Source organism: Microcebus murinus, chromosome 12 (genome assembly GCF_040939455.1).
Source record: "Microcebus murinus isolate Inina chromosome 12, M.murinus_Inina_mat1.0, whole genome shotgun sequence".
In the NCBI taxonomy this organism is placed as follows: Eukaryota; Metazoa; Chordata; class Mammalia; order Primates; family Cheirogaleidae; genus Microcebus; species Microcebus murinus.
The window spans coordinates 57,964,429-57,985,869 of NC_134115.1; the positions used below are offsets into that span (position 1 = coordinate 57,964,429).

The 21,441-nt window shown below is 52.8% G+C and overlaps 3 protein-coding genes across 5 annotated transcripts; all 3 read right to left on the reverse strand.

Annotated features, from left to right (window-relative positions):
- Nucleotides 1-1,861: 1,861 nt before the first annotated feature.
- RPP25L (ribonuclease P/MRP subunit p25 like) lies at nucleotides 1,862-3,491 on the reverse strand. 2 transcript variants are annotated; one of them, XM_012770112.2, is made up of 2 exons: nucleotides 3,412-3,491; nucleotides 1,862-2,683 (listed from the first exon to the last, which is right to left on the reverse strand). In XM_012770112.2, exon 2 carries the CDS (start codon nucleotides 2,647-2,649, stop codon nucleotides 2,158-2,160), a length of 492 nt encoding a protein of 163 aa, XP_012625566.1. In that variant the 5' UTR covers nucleotides 2,650-2,683; nucleotides 3,412-3,491; the 3' UTR covers nucleotides 1,862-2,157. The 2 variants fall into 2 exon arrangements, with proteins under 2 accessions (XP_012625566.1, XP_012625565.1); XM_012770111.2 differs by having other exon boundaries at nucleotides 3,230-3,481.
- A 1,324-nt stretch (nucleotides 3,492-4,815) lies between these two features.
- On the reverse strand, nucleotides 4,816-12,573 carry DCTN3 (dynactin subunit 3). Its single transcript, XM_012770109.2, has 7 exons — nucleotides 12,423-12,573; nucleotides 9,786-9,870; nucleotides 8,794-8,880; nucleotides 7,011-7,094; nucleotides 5,977-6,035; nucleotides 5,338-5,397; nucleotides 4,816-5,139 (listed from the first exon to the last, which is right to left on the reverse strand). Exons 1-7 carry the CDS (start codon nucleotides 12,516-12,518, stop codon nucleotides 5,050-5,052), a joined length of 561 nt encoding a protein of 186 aa, XP_012625563.1. The 5' UTR covers nucleotides 12,519-12,573; the 3' UTR covers nucleotides 4,816-5,049.
- Nucleotides 12,574-13,418: 845 nt separating this feature from the next.
- Nucleotides 13,419-21,441, reverse strand: ARID3C (AT-rich interaction domain 3C). Of its 2 annotated transcripts, XM_076009226.1 has the most exons (8): nucleotides 21,278-21,441; nucleotides 20,068-20,460; nucleotides 18,080-18,152; nucleotides 16,076-16,259; nucleotides 15,638-15,927; nucleotides 14,705-14,887; nucleotides 14,390-14,479; nucleotides 13,419-13,934 (listed from the first exon to the last, which is right to left on the reverse strand). In XM_076009226.1, exons 2-8 carry the CDS (start codon nucleotides 20,386-20,388, stop codon nucleotides 13,834-13,836), a joined length of 1,242 nt encoding a protein of 413 aa, XP_075865341.1. In that variant the 5' UTR covers nucleotides 20,389-20,460; nucleotides 21,278-21,441; the 3' UTR covers nucleotides 13,419-13,833. The 2 variants fall into 2 exon arrangements, with proteins under 2 accessions (XP_075865341.1, XP_075865342.1); XM_076009227.1 differs by lacking the exon at nucleotides 14,705-14,887.

Sequence of the window (21,441 nt, forward strand, 5' to 3'; positions counted from 1 at the left end):
CCTCCATCAGCCTATAAACATGCTCAAGCTCATGCTAGTATATTAAAAAACAACAAAAAACCATCTCTGTACTCCACATTCCTCTCTATCTATCGCCTCTCCACCCATTCACAATTCAATTTCTTGAAAGAGCTGTCTCCACTTCCTTATCTTTTGTGCCAAGGCATAATTTAAAAAATTACAGAGGCAGAAGCCATGTTGCAATGGATTAAGGAGAAAGTGGAAAGTAAGGAATTATATACAATTCTTGTGTTCCTTCCTAAGCTTGGTCAGACTCACTCCACTCCAAAGGGCCCGCCTCTCTCTGGTCCCCTGCCTGCCATTCCTTCTGCAGGCCCCTAAAAGGGGAGGGAAAATGCTCCCCCAGGGACTCTAGGGCTTGCGGTGCCACCTTCAGCACAGGTTACCATGCGTATTCCATGTGATCCCTCCTCCACCCTGGCCATGAGCAGATGGGATGCTGAGCCAAAGATCAACAGCCTGCAAGGTAGCCTGACCCTAGAGCTCTGGAGGCTCAGTGATATAGAATTGCTGATGGCAGAAGACAAACAAGTGAAGATGTTCAGAGAAAAAGCATTATGCAGAAGCGGAAAGGGAGCAAAAATCCTGAATTATCTGCAAGGTGAATGGGTGAGAAGTCAGTCAGTTGCTGGCAGCAAGACACCTGAGTCACCACAGTAGCCTTTAGGGGTGTGTTATATGTGACCCTCCACATTAGAGGAGCCTGGCGTCTACAGCCACTGAGGGTTCACCTCTCCTAGCACCTCCTTAGGCCTCATTACCTGCCCCTCCCCAAGAGCCTTCCATGTCACTCAGGGGTGACCTACCTTGGAAAGCAAAGGATGTAGCTTAAAGTTTTGACCACTGCCTGCGGGTCCTGTGGTCACCTCACCCCTCCTCTAAGCCCTTATCGAGGCCTCAAGTCCCCCAACTCCCTCTCTCCCAATATCTCAATCCCTCCTGGTCTCAGTCCAGTATCGCTTCAATACCCTCAAACTGCTGGGCCCAGCCTGCTACAATGTAAGCCCAGAAGAGCCCCAACCTTCTGCTTTCCTCATGACTGGACACCCAGGCTGTTGGAAACATTGGAGACAATCTCGAGATCCATGGGAGACCCAACTGATTCAACTCTTGAATCACTGTCTATATCCTGCTCTAGTTCCTGTAGCCCCCGGCTACGGATGCAACCCTCACCTCTCTCCTAACCTCTCTCCTCAAGGTCCTAACCTACCATGGTGAATGTGAGAGTTTGAGGCCAAAGTGAGGCGGAAAGGGAGCAAGGGGTAAAAAGGCAAGGATGAGACCTAGAGAGAGATTTTTTTTTAATTTGTTGTATGTTGCTAGAGGTATATTTTTAAGGTAGGAAAAAGCACGTTTATAAACTGAGTCATTAATATTATAACAATAGCAATGAACATTTATATAGCACTATGTATCCAGGTGGTATCTGAGCATCATATATGTACATTTCTTTCTTTAATCCTCATAACAACCCTATGAGGTAAACACTATTGTGTCCCTGTTTTATGGGTGAGACCACCAAGGCACAGAGCAGTAACCTGCTAGTAAGTGACAGACTAGGATTCAAACCCAGGCTGGCTGGTGCCTAAGTCCAAATGCTGCAGATAGAGAAAAACATACGACCCGGCAGTCCCTAAGCCAGCCCAAAGCAGGTACAAAACAGCCACTCAGGGGCCTAGATACATTCAGGTTACCGATTGAGGTTTCTTACCAACACTAGATCCTCCCAGCACCATCCTGAGCCTACCCTTCCTGTCTCTAGCCCATGAGCTCCCAGGGGGCAAGGGCAGGGACTCCCATTCCTTTAATCCCACTTCCACATAGCAGGCCGAGCACCTCATCAGACAAATGGGCTTTATTTCCTAACTCCCTCCTTGGAACCTCTGTCAGAAGGCAGGTCAGACAAACTGTAGGTAAAAAGCAGAGTAACCCCTTCTTATGCAATGCAGAACTTGACACACCTGTCACCCCCCATAGCAGCCCCTTCCCACATGCCAGAAGGAAGGAGAAGGACTGGAAGGCCCAATTCTGTGGACTCCAGCTTTGATGGGGACATTGAACAGTCCAGGGCTTCTCAGAGAAGGCACCACCATCCTAGACATTCAGGCCTGGAGAACAGCCTGGCTCAGCAGGTCTTCAGGACCGGGTGTCTCGAGCCCTTCTTCGTGGCCGGGTGCCACAGCTGGAGCTTGGCACAGAGCCCAGGCCAGGGGGTGCCCCTGGGGGTTGGTAGCCACACTCATTGGGGTCCAGGGGGTCCCGGCTGAGCAGTACCCACACTGCAGGCACATGGCGGCGCACTGTGAGGGGGTCTAGGCCTGTGTCAGGTGCGGTTGGGACCCAGCTGTCCTCAGTCTGCAGGAAACGTAGCTTGGTGAGCTGGTGCAGGCCTGGGACCCGCCGCTTGACAATCTCAGCACAGCTGACAGCTTTTCCTGCAGCCCTGCCAGAACCTGAGAACACCACATGCCGGGCACTGCCGCTCTCCAACCGACCCAGCGCCAGCCCCAGCAGGTTGCGGATTTTGCTGCCATCTCGGACCCGCATCTCGAGAGTATCAGGAGGTAGCTGAGGCATTGGGGAAGGTGCTGGGAGCTCTACAGAGCCAGCTTTCCGGTAATGCTCCATCCCGCTCGCTGTCTTGTCTGTGTTTGGCTGCCCACTGCAGAGAAGTATCAGATGAGTGCTAGGCAATGTGCCCACCATCCCCTCCACCTCCCTTCAGGATATAGCCCTGCTCCTCAACCCAGACTTCCCAGGAACAGAACCATATCCCCTCATCCTCGCTTCTCACAAGAGGGGCCATGCCTGCCTCACTCTGAGAAGGGGCTGCACCTCACATACACCATTCCTCTAGACAGCCCCCACTTCCAACCCTGGAGTCCCTGGGACAGGACCAAATTCCCTAAACACTGAGCTCTTTGGGACAGGGACAGGCCCTCTCATCCCAAGCTCCCGAGGACTGGGACCAAGCCCTCCTTATTCTGGGCTTCTTGGGACAGGACCCAGATCCGTCAACTCTGAGTAAGAACAAGACTGCGCGCTCCTCACTTAGGGCTCTCCAATGAGAGGGACAAGGCCCTCTCACTTTGTGCTCCCAGAGGACAGGCCAAGTCCCTTCGCCCCAGGCTCCCCGGGAAACAGCCAAGAGCCCTTCACTAGTGGTGCCCAAAGCAGAACCGAGCCCCGCGCCGATCCCAGAGATTACCAGGGTCGATCCACGTCAACCCCGGACACTCAGAAAGTCGGGAGAAGAGGCTGCTTGGGCGGGCCCTGGCCAGCCTAGGCCGTCTCCATCGCTACGGGATGTTTCCAGAGTGCGGCCAAGAAGCAGGCGTCCCGTCTCCCACCGCCTCCGGGAGCCCCGACCCCGCCGGGTTCCACTCTCACCGCGGCGGCCCCACGCTCGATCCGAAGCCAAGATGGCGCGCGGGCCGGGAGCGCGCCGAGGCCGCGGGGCCGCGCACGCCGCACGGGGGCGGGGCCTGAGGAAACGGTCCGCGCGGTCCCTCCCCCGGGGAAACTGAGGTCGGGCTCCGGAGCGAGCGGAGCTGGGACGTGGGGACTGGGAACATACGCGCGTACTCTGCGCCGTTACGACAAGGGCAGGACACTCCTAATGGGGCGGAGGGACCCTGCGGAGGAGAGGAGTCCCACGTCCGAAGGGTGGTGGACGTGGCCCTTAGAGGATGAGAGAGAGGGCCGGCGACCTGTTGAGCAAAGGTTTCACCGTGGTTGCCCGGGGTTCAGTTTGGAGTGGCTGCTGCTGCGCGGGAGAGAGCCTTCGATACCGAGTGCTGAGCTTCGACCTCATCCTGTGGGCACCGGCGAACCAGACCTTGTGCACAGCTCACCCTGGCCGCAGGGGAGGCAGTGGTGGGGGAAGTTGGGCGGTAGCCTCTGGTGACTCCTGGCCACGGAGGCTGTGTGTGTGTGTCCGTCCCCACGGAGCCTAGTGTGGTGCCCAAAGCTCAAATATTTGTTAAATCCTTTGTTGAATTAATGAACAACAGAAATGGCAGTGGGAATAGAGATTAAGTTAGGAGATACTAGTTCGGTGAAGAGTTGGCGACTGTTTGGATAGAGTAGAGAATTCCGAGTCTAGGATGACTCCCAGGCTTCAGACCATTTTTAGACATGCTGAATTTGAGGTGCCAGTGAGACCGCCCAGGTCGGGGTGACCAGCAAGCAGTGGGAAAGTGGTCGGGAGCCGCAGCATCCCCGAGACCACAAGGGGGCAGCAAACACTTGGTAGAGAGCGGTGCCAATCTTTTTCTCCCAGCTTTCTGATCATGTTCGCCCTGCCCCTCCTTCCCAATGTCCCTTCCCCAGAAGCTAAAACTTGCTGTATCCAAACCTCTTGGGCTCCTCAGCTAGTGGCACCAGGTAGGCTCCTAAGAGAGAAATTTCAAGGATCCTCTCTACCTTTACGTACCCTGCTCCTTTGGCTCTGAAAGTACCTACATATCACCCACTATGGCTGCCTCCCCCTTCAGTCTCTTTTTCTTCCTTGCCCAAAAGGAACCTTGGTGGGACTGCCCTTTTCCTGTGCAGGGCAGGGATTAGGTAAGCCCTACCTGTGTCCTCCCACCTGTCATGGCATTTGACATTTGGAGGGTATTTGGTAAATGTGGGATAAATGGATGCATAAAGGAATGTGTCATTCACATAAATCAAATGAAAGCCTTAGTCGTGAGAGTCCCAGGATGAGTATAGTTCCCAGTCCAACTACTACCCAGGTTGACAGCTCTGCCCTCCATTAACCCCTCTTAGACCAGAAAGCCAGCACACGCCTCCAGTGATCTCTATGGTTTATTGTCACTGGAATAAGAACACTGATGGGGAAATGGGGTACAAATTGCAGATCTCAGGTAACCTGACCTCTGACCTCAGAGCCATACCTGAGAGCAGACAGGTGGGCCTTGAATCCAATAAATACAAAGATGCCTCTGCCTTGTTACAAAGGCAGGTTGGCACGTAGCCCTAGAGCCTGGCTACCGTGGTCCATTAGTGGATGTGAAGCAGCTGTCACTCCTCGGATGGCTTCACTTGCTTGGCAGCCTCTAGCTGGCAAAGTAGCTCATCCCACTGCACAAACTGCTTGGAGAGAAGCAATGTCTGGTTGCAAGTCAAGGTGAGAACAGGAGTATAAGTGAAGAAGTGGGGAGATTTTGCAACTACCAAAAGGAGTGGGGATAGGGGAGTAGGGGAATAGACAGGGTGGTTGGGAGTGGGTAAGAGAGAACTAGAGGTGGGACAAAAGGACAGGGCTTGAGAACAACACCCATTAGGGGCCTAGATAAGCAGAAAGGATACAGTCTTGTTGTATTCCTCCAGGAGAGCCTTGGACTCCTCGGTAATCTCCACACACTGGTCCTGTAGGGCCAAAGTGTGGCAGAGAAAGGAGCTAGGCAAAGCCCTCATCTTCCACTAACCCTTCCTGCCTCAATCAGGGACCACTCACTCCCCACAGAGCCTAGAAAATGTGACGCTTAACTCCAGAGCCAAAGGAGCAAATGGCTAAGGGGGTACTTTCAGGCTCAAGGATGGGTCCCCCACCAGCAGTCCAAAGATTGATGGAAGGGGAGTGACCATAGGTTAAGTAAGCATTCCCCCTAGTATATGTCTCCTCCTCTGCTGGGCCTGGGAATAGTGAAAGAGCTCCCCCACAGCCAAGGACACACCATCCCCTGGAATTCTTGGGTACCTCCTAATCTCAGCCTTCTAGTGTCCCAGAATATCTCTACTCTGGGAGGCAGGAGGCCTGGATGTGGCCCTAGGCAAGTCCTTCCTCTCTCTAGGCCATATGGAAGATAAAAAATAGACCCCATAGTTTCCTCTAAGCTGACATCAGAAGGGCTTGAGGCTGCTTCTCAGGTAGCATGAGTGGGGATGAGGTGCTACACCACCTCTGCCTTCCCTTCCCTTCCTTTCCCATCCTCTCCCTTCCCATACCTGCTGCTGGATGTGGATCTGGGCCAAGTGCTGCAGGCGGGCGGCATGCTCAGGAACGGCTGTAAAACACAACACACACTGCCCAATGACGCTTTTGCCCTCCCCCGGGACTGCTCAATAGTCTATTATGTCTTCGGCAGGATTAGAGTATTGAGTGGAGAAGCTAAACAAACGCCAGGCTTCATCGACCACTGCAGCTGGAGGTGGTGGTGGGGCTCCCTGCCCACTCTAGTGTTACTCCAGGACCCATGGGGAGGGGAGGATACAGGTTCTGAGGAGAAGATAAAACCTTGGCATCCCCAGTGTTGCCCCCTACCCCTACTCCAGTGCTATGAGCAGGGCAAAGGGTAAAGAGAGCTGTGGATATCATGAGACCTGTCCCTTTGCTCTTAGCCTAGCAGGGCCAGGTCTGCCTGGCCTAGGGAATGGGGAGCCTGTAGGTGGGCTGAGGATGAATGCCAGGTCCTTAAGCTGGCCACCTGGAATCCAACACCCAGAGCCACGGCTATGCTGGGCCCACAGCTTAAGGCTGTCAGATACTCAGTGAGTAGCTGATCAGGGGCAGGGAGGGGGTGCTGGGAAAAATACCTCCAGAGACAGACAAGATGGATATCTGGATTCAATTAAAGCCACTGTCTGCTTGTCAAAGTGCAGGCTCAGGGACTACTCTCAGCAATACAACAGAAAGAATTCACACACATTCATGTGCCTGGCAGGGACTCAGACAGTAAAATCTGGGCTCTGCAGCACCCTTAGGGAGAGAGGCTGAGGGATAGGGTAGAAGGCAGAAGGGATCCTCAGAGTTGGGGGCTGCTAGAGCTTCTGCTAGTGTCCTTAGGCCCAAATTGTCTGAGGTCCTGAAACTGGGCTCTCCTGATCATTTTAATCCCAGTGGAGGTGGCAGGTACCCCCAGGATGAAGATAAAGACAAGGAGCAAACCCAGCCTGAGCTCACAGAACTGAAACACAGAGAAATCTTGCCCATTCACCCACCTCCCCAAGCAAGTAGTGGAGCTGCAACCCCCTGGAGGTACCTTTGATGTGAGCACTGTCCAGCATGGGTACCAAGGCATCCACCTGCTCCAGGAGCGCAACCTGAGAGAGGATAAACTGCTCCTCTAAAGCAAAAACAGACAAGACAGTAGCAGTGAAGCAAGCCTGGGCATTGCTATTCAGCCCATGTAAGGGACTGAGGACCTGGCAGGGGAGATAGCTGGGTTCTGGAGCTTTGGCAGCAACTCTGCCCACTGCCCCCGTTTCTAGGTGCAAATTTCCTATCCTGCCCCTACCTGTCCTGGATGCCTCTGGTCTGACCCATCTTGAGCCTAAGGAGCTTCTCAAATTCTCCAAATCCCATCCCCAAGTTTTAACTTCTAGCCTCCTTTCAACAAAGTCAGTAAGTACCTCCTAGGCCACAAGAGACAAAGTACTTCCCATGCCAAAGGGCCCCCAGGAAGGTCTGAAAGAGAAGACGTGTGGCAGACTATGCCAGGCATGTTCTACTCAGTGGCTCTCAGATGCACAGACAATTACAAGCTGGAGGAGAGCTGGGACAGTAATGGGAGAATCCAGTCAAGAGAGTAGGATCTACGCTTGGCTCTATATGCAAAGGAAATTTCAATGCATGGAAATCCATAGAGTGGGAAGGGCATTCAGGAAGGAAACTATTATGTGAAAATGCCTGGAGGCAGGAATGCTTATCAATTAGCAGAGGAGAAAGAATTCAATTAGCTGAACTAGAGCAAGGAGAGCACAAGAAACAAAGCTGGATGAGAGGCTTTGAATGGCAGACTAAGGAATTAGGACTTTATCCTAGCAAGGAGAGGAAACACTGAGGTTCCAAAGTAGGCAAAGTGGCAGGTTGGAAGTGTGTTTTTGTGGAGACTGGACCACAAGCAGTAAGGAAAAGATTATGGTCAAGAAGGTGATTCAGGAGACTGTGCAACTGTTCATGTGCAAGTAGATACACACTCTTTGAGGCAGTGCCAGGGGAGGAATAGAAAGGCTGGACTCAAGTCGGTTCAAGGGAAGATCTAAACTTGGTGCTTGAGCCCTGGCAGTTGATCAAGAGCCCTTTGGGAGCTTGGACAGCCCTCTCAGCAGGAGCTGCCCATCCTTACCCAGTCCTCAGTGCTGCACTGTACTGATCAGTCTCCTGGGACTGATCTCCCAGCTGAGTTACAAACTCAGATCCCTGAAGCAGGGACTCTGTCTCCTCTATCTCTGGTTGTGCCCATGAGGTCAGGGACTTTGTGGTTCACCACTGTATACCTTTAACCTTGGATAGAGCCTGGATCACAGTAGATGATCATTAAACATCTTTGGGATGAAAAACGAAGCTCAGAAAACCCTAGCTTATGGAATGGCTGACTGATTGATTAGTAGACAAGGCAATAGTTACTGCCTAGAACTCTGAAATCCCAGAGCTTTCTTACATGAAAGAAAGATGTTGAAACTCATGCCAATACTCTCCCTTCTCTCTAATGGCAATGCTCTCTACCTCTACCCTTTCCTAGAAGCTTGTCTAGTGGGCAAAAGTGAGGAAGATTTTGAAGGAAAATCCGAGGGACAGGCAGGCCACTGATAGAACACTGGAGTAGCTCCCATTGTAGCCTGGAATTGGCCCAAAGGTACATTGTACCCAGTGCCTACTAGAGGATCCACAGGATCCTCAGCCCAGAGCCAGGCCAGAATTCCAGAGAGTAGCTTCCAGGGGGATGTATCCATGAGAAGACTGCACGGTGAGGCCATCTCTGTGCCCAGTCTCCTCCATAACCCACATCTTCAGATGCATGTACACATGTAATCTAGCATTACCTGCTAAGATGAACTGTAGCTTAGAGGCATCAGGAATGGCAATGCGGTCGATGTACTCAGGATCCAGGTATTTGATCAGGTCTTCAACTAGAAAAGTAGCAAGATGGAAAATGGAACTAACAGGGTTGGGAAGCAGAGCTCTGTCTTATGAAGGATGTTTGGTCAACCTTGGGGAGAGCCTTGAATAAGAATCTGACACCCACAGTGCCCCATCAGCAGGCCTCTACCAGGTTCTCTATCCCAGGGGTCCCCAACCTATGGTAAGTTGTATAATTATTTCATTATATATTACAAGGTAATAATAATAAAGTACACAATACATGTAATGTGCTTGAATCATCTGGGAAACCATCCCCTGCCCAGGTCCCTGGAAAAACTGTCTTCTATGAAAACTGTCCCTGGTGCCAAAAATGTTGGGGACTACTGCTCCACTTCCCTGTCTCTCCACTCTCTTCACCCGCTGGCTGACCTCAGGCTTCAGAGCTGGAAACACAATTGCTGCCACTACCCTGGGGCCCTCAACATTCCCACTGACCTGTCCTCACTGAGAGTAGAAGGCCTCTTCTTCTCAGTGCCCCCAAGACAAGTCAGAACTTTGTCTGATTTCTAGTTACTGAGCAGGTTAATAGCTCTGATATAACCAAAAAAAGCCTGGCTGAACAAAGGCTGCGGCTATCAGTTCCTAATTTCTTTCCTGCCTCTTAGCCTTGCCTGAAAAATCTCCAACCCTTTTTAAAAGTTTTCAGGCAGAGCTCTCCTCCCATAACTTAGGGCACTGTCATAACTCACCTTAGGCTAAATCTGAGGTTTATCCACAAGGTAGAAAAGCACACTTCAATTCACCAACTGAATTGGGGGCAAGTAAATGTCTTCACATTCTTTCTATCCTAAGGGCTATTCCAGTGATCTAATGAATTGAAGGGCCAGGGCCAGGATCCAGGAAGCACAGGCATGGGAAGTCGTGCAGGCAGGCACATCATGGAAGCACTTACTCTTTTTGTACAGAATCTTTACCCTCTCCCTCTTGCTGGCAATGTTCCCCAAAGCCACCTGCACCTTGACCAGGCCATCAGCCACCTGTAAGGGAAATGAGGTTAATTCCAACATGTACCACCTGACTCATGGCTTGGAGGAAATAAAGAACACTCACTCCCCCAGATTCCCATCCCTGAATCCCAGTAATCTAGATTGGTCCCCTTCTCTTATATTAAAGGAGATACAGCCTCACCTTAGGGAATCCTTACTGTGAAGGGAGAGAGAGTCATGTACTCCTTGGGGAGTTTAAGGTCTGATTGGGGAAGCAGTGAACTATTTTAGAGTTTATATAACACACTATGAGAAGTCTTTCCGGAAAGCATCCAGTCATATAATATGAAAAAGACATTTATTGAGGAATATACAGGAAACACTACATAAAACAATGACACCTCAGTCCCCTTCAAGGTAGGTACCTTGTGACCTCACACAGTTCTCCCAGCATCTCTCTCTCTTTTTTTTGAGACAGAGTCTCACTCTGTTGCCTGGGCTAGAGTGCTGTGGTGTCAGCCTAGCTCACAGCAACCTCAAACTCCTGGGCTCAAGCAATCCTTCTGCCTCAGCCTCCGGAGTAGCTGGGACCACAGGCATGCACCAGCATGCCTGGCTAATTTTTCTATTTTTCATAGAGACAGGGTCTCACTCTTGCTCAGGCTAATCTCAATTCCTGACCTCAAGTGATCCTCCTGCCTCAGCCTTCCAGAGTGCTAGGATTACAGGCACTATACAGGCATTATAAAAGCCACCATGCCCAGCCTCTCCAAATGCCTCTTAACCTAACCCATACACATTCAACATTCTCAGACGTTCTGCTTATCGCAGGCCTTCCAGAACATGGATCACTTTCAACAGATTCTCAACCATCTTTGAAGCATTTGTGCCACATTTTTATTTGCACTGCAGTCATTGCATCATCCCCATAAGCCTCCTGAATCATCCAAATAGTTTCCATGGAGAGATGTTCAAACTTAACACAAAATCTGATGCAGATCTGTTGCTCTACTCGCTCAATGATTTTGAATGTGATGGCCACACAGTACACATGCTCACTCCATGGTGTCTAGCACCCCACTGATTCCCAATGACTATTACAGTAAAGTTGTCATTGTTTATGCATGTACATAACAGTCCACTCTCCTTAGCTGCCAGGTTACATCAATGTCATGCAAACCATTGTTGTTATATTAACAAAGGCTGATACCTTCTGGACAGACCTTGTATATTCTCTGGTTCCTAAGGCTGAGGTTTGAGCATAAGAAATGTTAGCATCCTCATCCAGACCTTCATTACTTCATGACTGGATGATTGTACCAGGCCCCAGGCTGGCCTACCTCTACTCCTATCCCCTCCACATAAACTCTAGGGTAGGAGACTGAAGAATGTAACATGACTAGTATCCCAATGATGATACAAACCCTGTATTAGGGAGAATGCAGAAGAGAATCGGGTTAGGGGAGATAAAGAGTACAGTTAAGAGAATATGGATTGAGTTTGAGTTGCTTGTTGGATATTCAAGTGGAAAAATCCAGTAGACAATGGGACATACAAGTCTGGTTCTCAGAACAGAAATCTGGACCTGAGATATACATTTGAGACATCATGACATGTAAATAGTAACTGAAACTGTGGAAGTGAGTGAGCCTAACTAGGGCTTAGGGGTAGAAGGTAAGGAACTCCAATATTAAAAAGTCAAATAGAAAAGAAGGCTAAGGAAGTTAATGTGCTCACCCAGGTTTTAGGATAAAGGGTGAGAAATAACAATATTCAAGGATTAAATATATGAGGAAACAAATAAACTGAGAAGCATCAGTCAGAGAGGTAGAAGGAAAACCAGGAGGGTTAGGTTAGCATCATAGATGCCAAAGGAAAAGAATGTTTGAGAAGTTAGTTCTCAAACAGGAGCACAATCTGCTAGTGACAACTGATTCCACAAGAATTGTTGCAGACGACATTACCTTGGATGCACTTAGCTCCAGGATATGCCTGACATTCGATTAGAACGTCTTCAGTAAAAGGTCTTCCCACAGTAGAAAGGGGATAGGAGAACACCTAAGCCTCATGAGTGTCAAAATTCAGTCATTGGTGTAAAGGAGTGCCGGTCCACATCTGAACACTCAGTATCCAATCCCTTCGCTCCTAATCCTGGCCCTCTCAGACCTCACCTCTCGCTCCTTGGAGCTTCCTTACCCACCTCTGCTCTGCCTCTTCTCGGGTCCCATAGACCTCTCCCTACACAATTCACTTAGCAATTAATTATGCAGGGCTCCATGACAGCACTTCCATTGTAAACTTCAGCTCTTATTGAAACTCTCATTAGTCAGCTTATCAAGTGTGTCAGATCCCCCCAACTAATACACGAGGGGAAGGGGGAGTCTTAGTCACAGTTGTTACTCAGCCCACTCAAGCAGGCCTCACCACCCGCAAATCCCCCCATAGGCCGAGGGTCCAATCGGCTCTGGGAGGCCTGACCTCTGTTATTTCAAAGGCCGGACTGCCGACGACAGGACTGGAGCAGTTGCATCCATCCCAAGGGCCGGACCAGTGGACCGCTCTTGCTCTTCTCCAGAAAGGAACCACCGGAGCAGACCTCTCACCTTCCGCGAGCCGCGCGTCCCGCCCGGCCCGTACACCCAGCGCTCCAGCTCCTCCACTCGGGCCTGTAGCCGCTGCACATCAGTCAGAGCCGCCATCTCCACTACCGCCCCACCTCAGCCGGGAAACAGCCAGAGGGCGGGACGTCCGTCCGAACAGGAAGGCTGACCAATCCGAGTGCACGGGTGGCCTTCTATGCAGGAAGTGACGTCACGACACAGCCTTTCAGTGCCGGAAGTGCCCTCCGGGGTCTGGCGAAAGGTGCCAGAAACTGTCTGGTTACCTTGACAACAACTGTGCATTCTGGCTTTCCCCTGGCTTCCAGCGCCTGGTTGTCAAGACAACATTTGCCTTCCGGTATCAAAGAGATTTCTGCATTGTCTGCGTTTGCATGTATAAATACACCTACTATTCCAGGATAGGTCCATTCCCATAGATCAGCGATCCCCAACCTTTTTGGTACCAGGGACCGGTTTCATGAGAGACAATTTTTCCCTGGCAGGGGGTGGGGGCTAGGGGATGCGGAGCTTAGGCGGTGATGCAAACGTTAGGGAACTTCTGTAAATACAGATGAAGCTTCCCTTACCTCCTGCTTTGCGCACCCCACTTCCCTAAGTTTCATGGAAGACAATTTTTCCACGAGGGCGGAGGGGTGGAGGCGGAGCTCTGCAGCCCTGCCCTAACAGGCCGTGGACCACTGGGGAGCTCTGGGGACCACAGCCATAGATACTAGGGGACTCTGAGTTGCCATGAACTTTTGGAGTCTTTTAAGGTTCAAGAAATTAAATGACTTGCCCAAGGCCACCCAGCACTATAGTGACATAATTGTCACTATAATAGGACTTGAACTCAGCTAGTCTGAAGAGATAGAGCTCTTCTATTCTCAGGGAGCTTCCCTATACTGCCTACTTCTGTGAGAGCTCCTGGCCCAATGCAGCCAGTGTGCCCCATCATTCCTCCCCACTTCCCAGACCCAAACAAGAAGAGGAGGCATTGGAGAGGGAGGGACCACAGCTTTATTGTCCAGATGTGACCTGAGGGATGGCTCCTTCACAATACCCCAACCCAGCCTTTCACCTGGCTCCTGAAGAGAAGCAGGGCTGACTCAGAGGGGCAGGATCCTAGAGATGACATTGGCACAGGAAGCACCTGAGGAGATGATGGGGGTTACTGGGAAAAGAACCCTTTGGTAGATGCTGCTAGAATTGGCCAGGGAGGAGGTGCCCTCCCTTTACAATGAGGTAGATGTAACATCAAAAGAACATTTGGCTTCAAGTCCACATGGCATGGGGGGGTGGAGGTCACCTCCTAGGGCTGGGTCCCAGAGTAGACACCCTGAAAGAATCAAGGTGGAGGAGGGTCTCTTCCCCCCTCAGCAATGGGGCTGGGACTCTTAGTTCTGACTAGGAGCTTTTAGGGAAAGGTGCTGGAAGGGGGCCCTGTAGAGGGTGGGGGTGCAGGGTTGGTTGGGCCCTGGGAAGCTGGCACAGGCTGGCGGCGGGCAAAGAGGACACCTGGTAAAGGGATGAGGAGATGATAGAGGGCAAATAGGAGGGGGTAGGGCATGAAAACAGAAAAGGGGAACAAAAGTAAGTGTCCTGATTGCTAGAACACCACACACATACCCCTACCACAAACCAGTGAGGACAAGCCCCTTGAGTCAGTGAGAGACTCCTATGACAATGTAGATACCCTTGAACAGGTAAACAAGAAATATTTACACTGATACATAAGCCCACGACAAGGCAGACATCCCATGGTACCCATGCCAAGGAGCTCATGCCTTGGACCCCATGCCATGTAGACACCCCCTTTAACGCATGCCAGTGTAGCAATCCCCCAAACCCCATGTTACCCATGCAATTGTAGATAACTCTGAACCTCATGCTAGTAGAGAAAGTCTAAAATCCCATGTCAGTCTAAATACCCCTAACCCCATGCCAGTGTAGACAGCCTACAGTACCCATACCAGTGTAGACCACCCCGTTGATCTCTAGGGCCATGTTGATACTGCTGATGCCACTGCCTGCCAGATTGAGAGGCCCGTCCAGCTGCTCTTCTGTCCAGGAGGAGAGTAGTAACATTTTGGGGATTCAGACTTCAGACTTAGAAGTGCCCCCTCCATCCCTGTAGACAGCCCCCATTCCACTTCAGCCCCATACCTGTAATCACATAGTTGTCTATAGAGGGATCTGTCAGCTCCACCCCAACACCTATCAGTTGATGGGTCTATCCTCCCTCAGTGTACAGGCCTGAAGCCCCCTCATAACATGCCCCTCCTCACCCCTCAGGGGAACTTTGCCACGGGGCAGAAAACTGGGGGGCATGCCAGGTCGAGGTGGGTCCATAGGCCCCATCAGCACAGCCCTCTTCTCTGGGGGCTCCTCTGGTGCCAGCTTCTCCCGTGTAGGTCCCAAGGCCAGGCCCACAGGCAGTGCCAGGTGAGGGGTTGGAACGCCACTCTCCTCTGAAAGAACAGGTCATTCAGCTCCCCTGGCCCAACCAATCCATCTCTGCATTTAGTTCTCCCCCAGCCCTGGGACCAAGAGAGGTCACCCAAGCTCATGCACAATCTCTCATCCTTCATTCAATCTCTCTTTCCATCCAGAGCCTCAGCCTGGAAACGCTGAAGCTATAGAGCCCCAAGGACCAATGGTATATGCCTAGGTTGGTCCGAGAGAATTTGGGGGATTGTTATTGTTGTCCTTCTTGGTTGTTAAATAATCCAGGTCATGGGAGGCACAAATCACATGCAAATAGGAGCCCTGGGTGGACAGGTGTGGAACAGAGCTGCTGCAATTAAAGAACCTTTTCCTGAGCTTCCACCTCACACTGCAGTAACCAGTACCGCAGAGCTCTCAAGGCTTTTCTTTAGAATGTCTCACTCTATTCCCAGGCTAGAGTACAGTGGAGACATCATAGCTCACTGCAATCTCAAACTCCTGAGCTCAAGCTATCCTCCCGCCTGGGCCTTCCAAAGTGCTAGGATTGCAGGCAGTGAGACACCGCGCCCTGCCTCTCAAGGCTTTATTGATCCCAAACTTCAGGACCTCTAAACCTTAGCAACTCCCAAACCTCAGAGCCCTGTCAGACCCCTTACTACTCCCATACCGCAATGCCTCCCAGACCTCAGAGTCCCCATATCTTAATGTTTCCTATATCAGGCGTCCGCCTAGACCTCAGAGACCCCTAAACGTCTGCCACTCTCCCCTCGCACCTTTCTTGATAGGGCTTGGGCTTAGCTGGGCGCACGCATGCGCCGGCAGGCCGGAGGCGGATCCCTGGGCGGGGCCGGGGCCGGGCGGTTGTGCGAGAGGGGCGGGGCCGGGACCCAAGCCTGGTCCCTGAGTTCCCCGAGGGGGCGGTCCTGTCAAGCCGAACAGCGGGGCTGCAGTGTAAGCCTGGCGACGGCCTTCGCGCCGATTGCTGTCTATGGCGGCCTGGAGCTCCCCAGGGGAGCTGAGCGCCCGCGTCTCGCACTCATACGGATACAGGTACTTCATGTACCTAGGAGCGGACAGGCGGTGGGGAGTGTGTAGGAGGCTGGGCCCGGCTAGTCAAGTCCCACACCCAGGTGCCGGCCCCAGGACCCTCCACACCTCGCCCTGCCCCCAACCCCGCGCGCTTTCCCTTCCGCTCGCGCCCCTGGCCTCACTGGGTGCGTAGAGTGAAGGCGGCCGAGGTGATGGTGGTAGGCAGGCTGAGGCCGCGCGTGACCTCCCGCCACACTTTGCGATTGATGACTTCCACCAGGCCGCCCTTAGCGGTCACCAGGCGAAACAGTGCATACAGGTCCAGCACCTGCTTGGCCATGATGGGCACACGGTTCACTGGCGTCCCTAGTGGGGAATAGGCGAAAGTCAGGAGACTGAGACTAAGGCACTGTCTGCGGGCATCCCCGGGGACTGAAGGAATTGGATACCTGCACGAGGCCTGGGTACAGGGCGGGACCCCCGGGGACACGGAGGGAAAGAGGGAGAGATGGGGAGGTGGGATTACAGGCAGAGCCCCAGACAACCCCCTCCAGGGCCTCTATTTTAGCAGGAAGAACAGGAGGCTAACCAGCGGTCTACAAACTTCTCCTGTAAAAGGCCAGATGGTTAATATTTTAGGCCAAACGATCTCTGTCACAACTACTCAACTCTGCCACTGTAGCCTGAAAGCAGCCATAGAGGATACTTAAAGTAATGGACGTGGTTGTGTTCCAATACGACTTTATTTGGAGACTGAAATTCGAATTTCATACGTCTGGAAATGTTATTCGTGTTTTAATTTTTTCCCTCTACTATTTAAACATGTAAAAACCATTCTTATCTCAGGCGTCTGGGTTTGGCCCTCTAGCTTCAGTTTGCTGCCCCCTGGGGTAGACTGTAGGAAGGACTTCCGGACGGTGCTGAAGAGCCAGACTCCCCCAAGCAGCAGCCTGCGGGTGGCTGCCCGGGCTTGGGGATGGCGGGCAGGAGAAGCAGCAGCTCCCGCCTCGGCCGGCCGACTCTGCAGCCCGCGCCACCCCCGTCGGCCAGCCCTGACAAAGGGGCCTGTCTGCGCTGAGCGATGGGCCCCAGTTAATTCCTTACCGATCCCGTCCCCTTCCGCCGCCGCCTTTGGACCCGAACAATTAGCTGCGGCCTGATTAATGGGGGAAAATTATCGGCCCCGCGGGACCCCCTCCCCCCGCAGCTGGAGCGGAGGGAGGCAGGGACCGAAAGGAGGCCGAGCTGGTGGGGGGAATGGGCGAGCACGCAGCGCTGGGATCGGTTCACACCGCTCTCCCCCAGCCCTCCACCCCCTCCCCGCCCCTGGAGGGGAGGCCTTGAGGAAGGGCCAGAGGAGGGGACGCTGGTACCAGAACGATCGGGCCTTTCTGGGGAACAAGAGAACTTTGGGCCCACCAAGGGTCCCCGGGAAGGAAGGGGCCCGAAAAGGGTGCTGAGCTTGGGGTGAGGGCCAGGAGACTTGGGCCAGCAGCTGCACTAAGGAAGGGAGGGGGCAGTGCAGCCAGTTAATTAGCAGCTTATCGGGCCGCGCTCTGAGTGAGTTAATTAGCTTTGTAGAGAGAGATAATGAGTCAGTGTGCAGTCCCATGAATCTGGGGAGAAGCTGAAGTGATGGACTGCCGCCCACTGTGATGCCCTCCTGGACCCTTCCTGCATTCTCTTCCAGCTCTCTGAGATTCCTGGAAAGGAATTTCTCCTCCTCCACAGCCCCAACTCACGTAGTCCTCAGCCCACCCCTTGGGAAGTCCTTCCTTCAGTCTAACCCCAGTCCTTCCTGCTGTAGTAAGCACATGAGGTGTCCTCTGCCTGAAGCAAGGGGAAAATGAGGACAGCCAAGGCTGGAAGAAGGCTCTTGATGGAGAACCAAGGCATTCCTAGCCCCTTTAGTCCTGGGACCCTCCCACCCCAGGCCAGCCCCCCACTGGTTCCTCCTTCCACCCTCCCAATTGATCCCACACTCATTAACCTGCCAGTGGACTGGCCACTAATTAATCCTGGGGTAGAGGAGGGGGGCAGGGTCAGAGGTTAAAGACGCTATTGAGGGCCCAGAGGACAGGTGATGCCAAGCTCAGGCGTCTTCAGGGAGAACCCAACCTAGTTTCCTCAGACCTGAGAAGTGGGGGCAATTCTGGGATCCTTTCCCCCCACATCACCCCACTCACCCCTCTTTTGCATGAAGCTAAACAGGTCGTCCAGAAATTCCTTCCTCTTGGGGTCTGCATCGAGCTCATACAGCTGGGAAAGGATTGGGGTGATTCTCCAGTTCCAGTGACCCCCCTCCCCCAGGACCCCAATTCAGGTTGTGTCCTGAAAAAGGGTCCCTAGCTGAAGGGGTGCATAGGGTCTGAATGTGGACTCCCTGACATTAGCATTAGGCTCTCTCCCCTTGTGGACAGGTAGGCATGCAGACAGGTAGGCGTACGTTTTCTAATACGTACAGAGACCAGTACTGGCTGTGGTACCCTGGCAGCTCAAACCACCCATCTAGGGGGTAGGGAAAGAGAGGAAATAGGAAGGAGCTGGGGAGGCTTAACCTGTCCTCCAGGATTGGGTCTTCCCCCACCCTAAGTGGACATTCAGAGTCCCAGGAAAGAAGCCAGGCTGGGCTTGAGTTCCATACTGAGGAGACTAATAGTTATATCTGAGGCTCTCGTTCATTTATGCAAGGGCTTCATTCTGCTCACATCCCTGTGTGCCAGGGCTGGGGGTGGACGAGGGGCAGAGATGCTTCTAACCCATCTCTCAGGCAGAGTAGGTGCTCAGAAGCTCCTAAGCTCCTCTTTGACATCTGGGGCCCCTCAACCCACTTTCTAGTCTGATCTTCCATAAGCAGTTATCCTCCCTGTCCCAAGACTGCCACAGAGACTCTGCCACAGAGAACTATGCCACCCAGGACTTGTGGGGTCAGGACTTGAAGGACCCATGAGTGATCCCACCCTTTCTCAGTCACCAGAGCTCCACCTCCTGTATCAGCTCCCAACTACCACCCAAGAGAAACAATCCCCAGAGTCACAGACTCAGAGTAACAGTCCTTGAGCAACACCCATAGGTAACACTCCATCCCCCAAAAGGGACTCTCAGAGTAAAACACACACACACACACACACACACACACACACACACACACACACACCAATGAATAACAAACCCCAGAGATCCACCTTAGCACAAAAAAATGAGCCCTAAGCCTTAGATGGATACCCACAAATAACACACACACTCTCCAAGTAATAACCTCCAGAATTATACCCAGGAGAAATGATCTCTAGAGCCACATTTCCAGAGTAACAGCCCTGAGTAACACTCCCAGTTTACACTAATGCCATGGAGTACTAGCCATAGATTAACACTTCTGGAAAACACCCACAACCAACACCCTACGAGTTAACACCACCAGAATAGCACACCTGGAGTCACAACCAGGCATAATACCTTCAAAGTGACAGCCTTGAATAATGTCCTGAGAATAACACCCAGAAGGGTTCCCAGGGGGAGAAAAACTCAGATTAAGGCCCCATGAGTAAGGTCTTGTCATTCCCAGTTGCAAAGGAGCTCTTCAGTCATACTGCGGCTGTCGTGGCCATTATTGGCTGGGAACTGTCATCTATAGAACTCAGGCCAGGGAGAAGATTTGGTTGGGGGGGGGTTGCAGTGTGACAGGAAAGAGAGAAGGAGTGTGCCCAGTCAAGGGGGTAGCAACCTCTATTCTCTTTCCAAAGACAGAGGTAGACAGCCCAGGGCACACCCACTGGTCCCTAGAATATGACCTTGTGACTTGATGTGTGAGAGGGTAGTTAGGGTGCTGCTGGCACTGGAATCCCCAGCCACTAGATACCCCTCTCTGAAAGGGCCCTACACCCCCTTTCCCTTCCAGCCCCACTAATGGCTTCGAAACTGTCAGTCTCCATGTTTCTGGGCATCTCCTGCACCTCTTAGTGTGTCCCTCTGCACATCTTTCTGTGTATCTGGGTGTCTGTCTCTCCCTCCCTGTCACTAACTTCCAGTCTTCCCACTGTCTCTGTCTAGGTCTCTGTGTGTCTGTGTCTCCATCTTATACAGGGCAGTGGGAGTGGGGGGGCTACTAAGCACTTGGCTCTGCTTTTGCCCAGAGAGGAGGAAGGGGGAGGGCCTGACATTGAGGGGGTCCTACCTGCTTGAACTGTTCCTCGTAGGTCCACTCGTGGGGATGGGGTCCAGGAGCCTGGCTGGAAGGCGAGCTGGGCCCCTGGACCCCTGAATGGCTCTCCTCAGCTGCCGCCTCCTCCTCTGCTCCGGCTTCCTCCACCTCCTCATCTTCTTCAGCATCCTCCTCTTCCTCAGCCCCAACATTCCCCAAGGTCCCCTCAGGGGCCTGTAGGGTTCCAGGGCCAGGCAGGGGAGGCCGTGGTGGCAGCACCGGGCGTGGAGGGGGGGCCAATGGCCCCAGCCCTTGGGCCAACCTAGCTGCCTGCTGTCTCTGCAGGGCCTCCATCACAGCTTCCAGGCGCAGTCCCCCAGCTGGGGGGGGCCCTGGTACCAAGCGGGACCCTGAGGAAAGGGTCGCCTGTGGGGGAGGGAATTAGGGGTGCTCGGTTTTGCTGCTCCCACAACCCCCAACACGAGGAGAGGTGGTCATGGATTCAGGGAGCACCGAAGGTCATAAAGAAAGGCAGAAAGAGCTTTCCCAGAGACTGACAGAGAGGTAGAAAGAGCGGGAGAGACAGAGACAGACCCAGGGAATCAGAAATGGCCATTGACAGTGGACAGGGAGAGACTGAGCAGATTAGAGAGGGTGACAGGGGCCAAGAGACAGAGGGAGATGGGGGACATATGTGAGGAGAGGGAGGGAGGGAGTGGGGGAGAGAGAGATAGCCCAGAGAGAGAGATAATGACTGGGAGATATGGGACAGAGTGACCAGGAGAGACAGAGACTGAGAGGGACCAAGATAGAGACAGAGATAGGAAAAGATGAAATTGATAGAAATATTGAGGGGAGAGCCAGAGAATCCTCAAAAGAGATGGAGGAGCAAGAGATAAATATCAAAGACCCAAGTGACAGGCAACCCAGAGAGGGACAGAGACAGAGAGACAGAGGTGGAAAGAGACAGTGAGATGCGAATTGAGAGATACAGGGAAAGACTGATGCAGCAGGAGACAGAGACAGAAGAGAGAGCTTAGAAAGAGACAGTAAATAGATGGGGACACAGAGAGATAGGGACAGGGAAAAACAGAAGGAGAGACAGGGCAGAGAGGTAGAGGACAAGAACCAAGCAGTCACGAGAATAGAGGGCGGTGGGGACAGAGCTTGGGACAGGCACCGGACCGGACGGGTGGGAGGTGGCGGGATCTCCACGTCGGGCTGTCTTCTGGGGACCGCTCACCTGCCTGGCATGGCCCGCTGCCCCCGGCGTCTCCACGGCGCTGCCTCTGCTCCACCCGCCTCCCGGGCGGCCCCTGCCTCGGCTTGGTTCCCTGAGCGGAGTCCCCAGCCGTGCGCTCCGCCGCCTGGCTCTACTCTGACCACCGTGCGCTCACTAGCAGCTCT

Coding starts and splice junctions, on each gene's coding strand:
- RPP25L (XM_012770112.2), bottom strand. CDS start 2,649: ATGGAGCATTACCGGAAAGCTGGCTCTGTAGAGCTCCCAGCACCTTCC.
- DCTN3 (XM_012770109.2), bottom strand. CDS start 12,518: ATGGCGGCTCTGACTGATGTGCAGCGGCTACAGGCCCGAGTGGAGGAG. Junction 8,881..9,785: donor AAAGATTCTGTACAAAAAGA/GTAAGTGCTTCC, acceptor CTACTTTTCTAG/TTGAAGACCTGATCAAATAC. Junction 5,398..5,976: donor AGATCCACATCCAGCAGCAG/GTATGGGAAGGG, acceptor TTGGCCCTACAG/GACCAGTGTGTGGAGATTAC.
- ARID3C (XM_076009226.1), bottom strand. CDS start 20,388: ATGGAGGCCCTGCAGAGACAGCAGGCAGCTAGGTTGGCCCAAGGGCTG. Junction 16,260..18,079: donor TAGCTTCATGCAAAAGAGGG/GTGAGTGGGGTG, acceptor ATTCCCCACTAG/GGACGCCAGTGAACCGTGTG. Junction 14,888..15,637: donor CCCAAGCCCTATCAAGAAAG/GTGCGAGGGGAG, acceptor CTGTTCTTTCAG/AGGAGAGTGGCGTTCCAACC.